Source organism: Engraulis encrasicolus, chromosome 8, assembly GCF_034702125.1.
Source record: "Engraulis encrasicolus isolate BLACKSEA-1 chromosome 8, IST_EnEncr_1.0, whole genome shotgun sequence".
Lineage (NCBI taxonomy): Eukaryota > Metazoa > Chordata > Actinopteri > Clupeiformes > Engraulidae > Engraulis > Engraulis encrasicolus.
In genome coordinates this window covers 2,308,828-2,318,827 of record NC_085864.1, presented here as the reverse complement: position 1 = coordinate 2,318,827, position 10,000 = coordinate 2,308,828, and the positions used below count along the sequence as shown (strand labels likewise).

At 45.6% G+C, this 10,000-nt stretch overlaps 1 protein-coding gene across 1 annotated transcript in view; it reads right to left on the bottom strand.

The window, feature by feature from the left end:
* The window catches only part of cog6 (component of oligomeric golgi complex 6), a 77,073-nt gene that overhangs the window by 13,981 nt on the left and 53,092 nt on the right, over positions 1-10,000 (bottom strand). Inside the window, exons 14-16 of the mRNA XM_063204266.1 lie at positions 5,112-5,243; positions 4,109-4,276; positions 457-564 (exon numbers count right to left, since the gene is read on the bottom strand). Of these exons, the coding sequence (XP_063060336.1) occupies positions 457-564; positions 4,109-4,276; positions 5,112-5,243 (408 nt within the window). The remainder of the gene's footprint in view (positions 1-456; positions 565-4,108; positions 4,277-5,111; positions 5,244-10,000) is intronic.

Sequence of the window (10,000 nt, the reverse complement as noted above, 5' to 3'; positions counted from 1 at the left end):
TACGAATGGAGACGAGCTTGTCAGTTGCGAGTCTTTTCGTGTCTGTGGAACAACCCTGTGTCAGAATCGAACCCGATTTTAAACCTGTGTAGTTTGAACCCAATTTAAGCCTGCAAGCTGCGGTGCCACATGCTGAGGGAAATCCCACTTTTCATGCAGCATGTCTGTCTGTTTGCTTCTGTTAATTTCACAGTGAAATGAGCAAATTAAAAAAGTGCCTGTCTGGCAGATATCCAAATAGTGCCAACACTGTGGTGTGCCGATGTAGATCACATTTTCAGATTGGACTCGCTCCCTCTCCACATCCCGTAATCACACACACACACACACACACACACACACACACACACACACACACACACACACACACACACACACACACACACACACACACACACACACACACACACACACACACACACACACACACACACGCAACACCCCCCCCCCCCTCACCTGTTCAGGTGTGTGTTGCTGTAGTGTGCTGTATATGTAGCTGAGTCCGGCTCTGGTCAGCACGTATGAGGCTTGCTCATTTATCAATGTGTCCAGATGGGCCTCGATCTGGGGGTGGGCAAACAAACAAACAAATAAAAGGAGTTACATAAATAATGAAGCACACAAAAACACAAATCAGAGACGGTTTTACTGAAGAAGAGATGGAGCACTGACGAAATCGCCCACAGGATTGATGATGTGGCGACAGTTCGTAACGTCAGTATGGCGGGTGTGGAAAATATCTCACCTGTTCTGCTGCCATCAGCTAATTATTATCCTGAACCAAACAAACAGCGTTCCAAACATCTTGCAGCTCCGTGCACCACTGTTCTTCTTGTGCCCCATTATGGAAATACTGGCTTTAAAAGTTTTATTTTGACTCAGAAGAAGCAACTAAACATATTAGTCTAATCAACATTTCACGTCTGTTTATCCCATGTGATTTTTGCGCCCATTATCCTTAACTACCCTTAAACCCATTCACTTTCAGAGGGTCTGATCCGGAATAAACTCCTGAAGGTGTCGTCAAGATGGCTGCCAAGTGAGACGGCTTACCTACAACTACTTTGTACAAATGAAAAGATATCTGAGCACATATGAGTGATTCTACGATTTCCCTACGCTTTTGGCAAAAGCAAAATGTCAATTATCAGTATTTTTTTTCAACTAAATGACCTAGATGTTAACATAGTGTATATATTTAAGTTTCCAAACAAACAAATTGTCAAGCTTAATCTTAAATCATTTGATAAATACTCTAATGAAAGCGAACATTTGCTTAATTATTTTGTCAACAGTGTTATGGACAAATACTGTCATTTCAAACATATATAAAAATACTACAGAGTTGAAACAATATATGTTTGAAAGTGCTTATGTCCCTTAGCAGTAACGTTGTCATTAATCTGTGCAACTGATATAGAAAATGTGATTGTTGAGCTTCATAAGTAGGATTTTATGAGTCACTGTGATACAGACTGACACATTTTTCATCATAAATCCCTGTAACGTCTGATTTGAATATAGTCACCCTCCTTACACAAGACTTCCTTCTCCAGAGATAATCCCTAGTGTATGTTCATAGGATTTTTCCAACACATAAGGGATCAATAGCGCAAAAACACTTTCAAAACAGTCAACGGTGTAACTCAATTGTGTTACGGTCAACAGTGCAGGGGAACAAGTCTGCACTTTTTTAGGAGAAAAAAAACAGAGCAGACAAACCCATCTCCCTAGAACACAAATTATTTTGTTTGTTTGTCTGTCAATATGGATATAAATTGGCAAAAACATACTCCTCCTCAACTGTCATCATTGTTGCCAGATTGGGCTGGTTCCCGCCCAATTGGGCTGCTTAGGATGGCCGTGTGTGGGTAAAAATGGCATCTATCAGAAAAACCTTCCCACTGCCATATAAATCAATAGAATTGGGCGGGTTTTTAGGGCGGATTTTGATCATTTTTTGGGCTGGAAATCATCAGCCTCATCTGGCAACCCTGACTGTCATACTTAATTGTAACACCATTGACGGTAACACCGTTGACATTTCAGCCATTTTTATGGTGTTGTGCTAACTGAGGACCTCAGAAGTTCCACCACAACACCTTAATCAATTCATGTATCTGTATGCTTTATCTGTGTTTTTCCACATGTGATTTCTAATTCAGATTCTTATGAATATGTTGATAACACTGTTGACAGGCAATTTTCCCGCTATGAGAACATGAAAAAGAATGGATTAAATTATGGAAGGATGGAGCTCAAAATTTACCAAAAAGTCTTTCCGTATCCTGCCAAAGAGGTTATGACATCACGTGATGTTATTCGTATGGCCTAAGACCAAACCATTACTGATTTATGGAGGAGGTTTCAGACCGTGACACGGTTAACACAGTTTTCGTGGACACACACAAAATGGCAAATTTCATGTATAATGGAAAGGACAGTGGTCTTTCTGACAGTTTTGTCATATTGTGATGATTACTGTGAATCAACATTTGCAATCGTCTTGGGCAAAACAAGTTTCTTTACATGCTAATATGAAGACTGAATCTGACATTTGGAAAACAGGACGGCATGAAAACGCCCAAAACCAGTATTAAATATTCATTCTTGCTGAGGGAAATAATGCTATGTCTACACTTTCTGTATTATATGAAAGATAAACGTTTTCTAATGTCCAAAACATCATTGGATGCAGTTAATAGTTAGTGGAATTGCCAAATAAAATCCACGGACTTAAAAGTGTAGGCGAATTAGAGAATCGCTCATATATTTTTATGTTCTGATTTTTATTATATGTATGCTAGGGGTGTGAGTACTTTACAAATGCAGTGATGGAAGCCCAAGACAAATTTCCTCCTGGGAAAAATAAAGTACACTAAAGCTACTTTCACACACGTCGCTGCTAGTTATTATTACTAGCTTCTTGCTCACTCGCCTACTCGCCACTCTCTTATGGAACGTTTGCTAAACGTTCCCGTGGCTTTTACTGCCAATGCACAGGCGAGAAGTACCGAACTCTGCATTCCAATTGGTTACTCGCTTGAAGCTAAAATATTTTCAACTCAAGATCCGCCCACATCGCATCACTTGTACACTACTCGCATCCTTGTCTCACTGGAACACATAGACATTCTATTGACTTCATTCGCTGAGCGAGTAACTAGTAGGGATGTGTGTGAACAAGGCTTAACTCTAACATCAGATACATTTCCTTTTAGTAATTTTTAAACATTCCATCTTTCTTCGCTTTGATTTTCCCCCTATTGCTCTTCATTTAGTCATGTTCATTCTTTTGCATCTGCCAAAAGGTGTTCCAATTTGTTCTATTACAGTGCAGAGTCATGGAGAGAGAGAGAGAGAGAGAGAGAGAGAGAGAGAGAGAGAGAGAGAGAGAGAGAGAGAGAGAGAAACATTGCTGTAATTTTCTTGTTACCACAGATGAGGGCTCTACATCGATGCCATAAAGTACCAAAGGGCCGTGGGGGTATTGGGAGACTGATGTTACATTGTTTTTTAACGACTAGCTGGCTGGCTAAAAAGAATGCTTTTAATTAAACTTACTCTCTGCTGAACAAGAAGTGTAACACACTTAGCGACAGAGGAGGGGAGAAAGGGCTAGGGGTGCCTGAGCGATGGCACAGAACAGCTGGAAAACAGGAGGTAGTAAGGGCTTGCTGTCTTGGTGGCACCATACACTGTTACGGCTGACGCAGCAGATGGTTTTGCATGTCTGTCTGGGGGCATGCACTGGGGCGTGTGCATGTGTGTGTGCATGTTCATGTGTGCATACAGGTGAGTACATAACATGGGTTGATGGGTCCAAGGCAAATGTTGGAGGGTGGCGACAAAACAAAAAACAAAGAGCAATACATCTTTATAAATCTAGAGTAGATTAGAGTAGAATAGAGAAGAGTAACTTTGAATAATCCCAAGAGGATTTTTTTGTTTTATAACATGCCGCAAATCAGAGATCAACCATGTTTTCCCCTGGTCCACATACCAGTATACAATACAACATACAATACCAATATCAATGGAATAGTATACCCAATAACAATATGTGCCAACGATCAATATCATATTTCTTATGATTTGTCTGTCCTACCTGGAACTCCAGCATCTCCAATCGTTTGTCTGTGAACTCGAAGAGGGCCAGCGTGGTCTTCATCATGTAGAGGCAGTTGACCATGTAGGTGGCCATGTCCGCCGTGCCCAGGTTACTGGCAGACACTGTGCACAGCTGCAGCAGGGGGTCCAGGATGCACGACAGCACCTGGAACAGGAGACACAAGTAGCACAGGTGAGACTACGATGCACCTGATACAAGTACAATGGCAGCTGAGATTAAAAGGCTGAAGCCTAGTTTACAGTTGTTCTGAGCGGGCCGCAACCGCTCGGCAACCAATCACAAACCAGTTTTTGTCCATTTCATGTAATAGAAATAATAATGAAAGAAAGCCCATTGGGAAACTCCAACTCCCATTATCATTGTGACACAGCACTCCACAGCACACAAGTGAACACTGCACACAACGAAATTGCATTTATGCCTCGCCCGTGCTGGCAGCCCTCAGTGGCGCCCCATGGGGAGCAGTGCGGTGGGACGGTACCATGCTCAGGGTACCTCAGTCATGGAGGAGGATGGGGGAGAGCACTGGTTGATTACTCCCCCCACCAACCTGGCGGGTCGGGAGTCGAACCGGCAACCTCTGGGATGCAAGTCTGATGCCCTAACCGCTCACCCATGACTGCCAAAATATATAGAAATAATAGAAACAGAAGGTGTTGATGCTGGTGCAGCAAATTTAAAGGGAAAAGAAAAATAATATGCATTATCAACATGTCAGACACAGCACTCAGTCAACAGAAAGAGAGATGTAAAGAGAGAGAGAGAGAGAGAGAGAGAGAGAGAGAGAGAGAGAGAGAGAGAGAGAGAGAGAGAGAGAGAGAGAAAGAGAGAGAGACCGAGGCAGAGAGAGAGAGAGATTCTGAGAGAAAGAGAGTGAGGTTAAGGAAGACAACACAAGAGATCAAATTGCTATAAAGTAACAGGCCTGATTGATGGCAGACAGATGACAGTGAGTGTTTGTGACAGTGTGTAATCGCACCTGGGCAAAATCCGCCTGGCGGGCATCCAAGGGCACCACAGAGGAGTCGTGGGAGGCCAGCACCTCCCTCAGCAGGGCAAGGGTCTGGGTTAGAGACGCCGTGGGGCCCAGGTCTGGAGGAGGCAACTCCACCTGAGGAGAGGAGAGGAGAGGAGAGGAGAGGAGAGGAGAGGAGAGGAGAGGAGAGGACAGAGGAGAGGACAGAGGAGAGGAGAGGAGGAGAGGAGAGGAGAGGAGAGGAGAAGAGAAGAGAAGAGAAGAGAAGAGAAGAGAAGAGAAGAGAAGAGAAGAGAAGAGAAGAGAAGAGAAGAGAAGAGAAGAGAGGAGGGGAGAGGAGGAGAAGACGTGGGGATGGAGGAGGTGGTGGATGGAAAGAGTGGGTGGGTGAAGTGAGGAAGGAGGGAGCAAAGCAAGGTAATGAGGGAGAGAGAAGGAGAGAGAGAGGGAAGGAGAGTTGAGGAGAGAGAGAGAAACAGAAGGAGATGTCAATAACAGATCAATGGGACACATGTGTTACTGAAGAGCACTGCTCATTATAACCAGGTAGGAGTCAAGGAGGAAAACAGGAGCTCAAGTCGGTTGATTCATTTATTTAGACCATTTGTAGTCCCTTTATTGGTTGATCCATGCTTTTGGAGCCCCCAGTAGGCCCCTGATTGGCTAATCCACGTATAGGGCCCTCTCTCACTGGGCCACTGATTGGGCCCCTCACTCAAAAGCTGTTGGGATGATCCATGTCTTTAGCCCTCTCTAAAATAGTCCACTGATTGGGTGATCCATGCCTTTGGCCCTCTCTAACTAGGCCACTGATTGGGTGAGCCATAACTTTGGCCCCCTCTAAACGAGGTCACTGATTGGGTGACTTGGGCCTTTTGGCAGGCTGTTGATATACTGAGATGAGTGGATGAGGAACAACACGGGATCTGAGAAGAGCTCAGGAGTCCCAGAACAGAGGAAGATAGGGGGCAGAAAAAAGAGAAGAGAGAAAGTGAGGATATGTGGAGAGAAAAGAAAGAGAGATGGGGGGAGGAGACGAAAGAGTAGTATACAGAAAGAGAACACACATAGAGAGAGAGGTAAAAGAGAAATATAAAATTAACAACAGGATAAGAAAAGATTAAGTGAGTGATCAGGTATAGATAGAGAGAGAAAATAGAGACAGTCAGGGTTAGAGAGAGAGAGAGAGAGAGAGAGAGAGAGAGAGAGAGAGAGAGAGAGAGAGAGAGAGAGAGAGAGAGAGAGAGAGAGAGGAAAAGGGAAGGGAGGTGTTTACTATCTTAATATTCAGTGCTAACTCACAAAGCCCACCTGCTGGGAGAGGAACTGGATGGCACCCCTTCTCCCATACACGCGCACTCGCGCACACGCACACACACACACACGCACACACACACACGCACACACACGCACACACACGCGCACAGACACACTTCTCCTGAGCTGATGTGCGGTGCGGCCAAGGTGGCACGTGCGGGGCGCAGGGGCAGCGTGGCGAGCTAATAAGGCCGATTACAGGAAGCTCGCACCTCGCCTATCGACTGCTCCGCTTGGCTCCTCTCCACACCGTACCCTCCCGCACACCTCCCTGCACCGCTTGGCTCCGCGATAACTAACGTCTCCGAGCCACGGGGCAATTTGATTAGCCCTGACGCTAAGGGGATAATTCTCTCTGGAGTGGAGCCGTTGGCAAGAGAGAGGGAGAGAGGGAGGAGGAGAGAGAGAGGGATGGGGGTCGAGAGAGAGAGAGAGAGAGGGAGGAGGAGAGAGGGAGGGAGAGAAGAGTGGGATAGAGGGAGGGGTGGAGGTAGGGACAGAGATTGATAGAGGACAGAGAGATTGGGGAAAGAGAGAGGGAGAGAGAGAACTGATTCCAAGGAAGCTGTGTAGTTTGGCTGATAGTGCAGGAGAGATTGGGTACTGTGCGTGAGTGCATGTGTGTGTGTGTGTGTGTGTGTGTGTGTGTGTGTGTGTGTGTGTGTGTGTGTGTGTGTGTGTGTGTGTGTGTGTGTGTGTGCGAGCGTGTGTGTTCAGTGTAAGGGGTCATACTACCACTTCCCGGCACTAATATCGACTGGCCTCGCTCAGTAGGTCTCAGCCTCCGTGTTCGGGGATATTTTGGATTCAATTTGTCCTAATCCCGAGAAGCCCAGATGATGTTTTTTTGGAGGAGCCAGACCCGGCCCTTGCCTCCGCCTCAGCCTCAGGGGCCACAAGGACATGAGGGTGATTTGAGTTGCCAACGTGTTTACAAGGCATTTAGCTCAGGGCTAATGGCACTGTTGATGTTCACAGTTGCACTGACCCCACATGAGGTAGGGCAAGCGGTGGGTCGAGGGTGGTTAGGCATGTGTGTATGTGCGTGTGTGTGTGTGTGTGTGTGTGTGTGTGTGTGTGTGTGTGTGTGTGTGTGTGTGTGTGTGTGTGTGTGTGTGTGTGTGTGTGTGTGTGTGTGTGTGTGTGTGTGTGTGTGTGTGTGTGTGTGTGTGCGCGCGCGCGTGCGAGCGTGTGTGTGCGCGTACACTCAAGGCCGCGGTGACAGCTTTCGCTGGGCCCAGGACAGAGTCATCCGAAAGCCCCCCCACCCAATACATATAATGTAGTGAGAACCCAATTCTGGACCCCCTCTGTCCCTGGGCCCGGAAAAATGTCCCCTTTGTCCGCCCTGTCGGCTGCCCTGTGTGTACTGTATTGAATTGGTGCGTTCTGGTAGATGAGGGTACACATACAGGAAGTATCATTACCAGAACATTTGCTAGAACATGGTGAGAACATTCACGAGAGGATGTCTTCCAGGTGTTTCCGAGTAAAGCTGCACCATTCTGTTTCCCATTACTGAGCTAATGAACGAGGCCTGGGTCTTTGGGGACCCCAGTGTTAAAGGTGTGATAATGCTATTGTGTGCAATACAATATCACTTTGTATGTACTTATGTATTACTTCAGTCTCAGAACTCTTCTTTAACCTGCACTATTTTTTATTTATCTATATTTCATTTCATCTATATTTCATTTCATCTATATTTCGTCATATTTCATTTTGATATTGTCTTGCCTTTTATTGCAGTTTATGTATTCTATGGTGTGAATATTCTTCTTGCATGTGCATAAGGAGAGGGATTTGTTCTCAAATATCACTGTATAGTGTACATAACACATATGCACAGCTATGTATAAAAGTAGTCATTGTATTGAATACACCCCTACCAGAGGGCGAAAAGAAAACACTATAAAACTGAGGAATCGTTTTGTTTATGATGTTATGGGTCTAACAGAGCATATGTCTACTGTGCTACGTCAGCTGCAACAAAGGTTATGGGCTTCGCACGACTTTGAGCACAAATGATACGCAAACAAACAAAAAAACATGAGAAAAAAAAAATCGCAACACGGCGGAAATCGCCTTAGTCACGTAGATGTCGCTATTCCAATCCAGCTGATCCTCATCACACCAACACGGACAAACACACAAGCACACACACACAGACACACAGACGCGCACACACACATACACGCACACCAGGGGTTATTGGGTTTGCTTCTTTGTACACAAAAGGCACAAAAACAGTTAATTTGCGGAAATCGCCTTAGTAAGATGACCTCCAGAGACATACAACACACTCTGGCACACATACACACACAAAGGCAAAATGCAAGCACACACCAACACACGCAAGAGGTTACCAGGTTTGTCTGACTTCAAGCACAAAAGTAACACTGTACAGAAATCGCCTTAGCTACATGTCGCCTTTCACATCGACAGACAGTACACAGACACACTCACAAATATGCACGTACACACACACACACACACGCGCGCCCACACACATATGCAAAAACACAAGTTGAAAGAAAGAGCCTTAGGTGTACTTGTTGCCCCCCGAACACGGGTGCACGTGCGGACACACACACACACACACACACACACACACACACACACACACACACACACACACACACACACACACACACACACACACACACACACACACACACACACACACACACACACACACAGTATAGAACCCTTAAGAAGTGCTTGAACTAAACTTAATACTAGTATGCAGCAGGTCAAGACAAAGACCTGTAGCCCCCCAGCCAGACGTGCGCGAAAACACACACACACACACACACATACACACACGCACACACACACACACACACGCACACACGCACACACGCACACACACACACACACACACACACACACACACACACACACACACACACACACACACACACACACACACACACACTGTATATAACTCTTAAGAAGTGCTTGAACTAAACTTAATACTAGTATGCAGCAGGTCAAGACAAAGACCTGTAGCCCCCCAGCCAGACGTGTGCACGAACACACACACACCCACACACCCACACACCCACACACACACACACACACACACACACACACACACACACACACACACACACACGCACACACACACACACACACACACACACACACACACACACAGCCTTGACTGCATGGGGCCCCTGACGTGTTGGCAATGCTAAAAGAGCTCATTGTCAAGGGAGGCCTCCAAAGGGACATTTCCCTCATATTTTCATCTCTTTTCCCTTCTTTCTTTCTAAATGTCTTTTTGTAATGCCTGTTTTTTTTGGTTGCCTTCACGCCCTTAAATCGACAAAAAAAGTCCTTTGTTTTTCAGCATACTCACGAGATATCACCCAAAAAAAGTGAGAGAGAGATATCTCCGGTTCCACTCTGGGCAAATGTAACAGCCACTTATCTGAGAAGACGACTTTAGCCCAGGAATGTGTTTCAAAACACTGAGCTGTGGAGCTGTGCAGGGCTGCTCTGCGCTGCATTGGGACGAGCCGTTCCCATTGTCCATGTCAGGAAAAAAACTCCTGGCAAAAGTCTGCCTT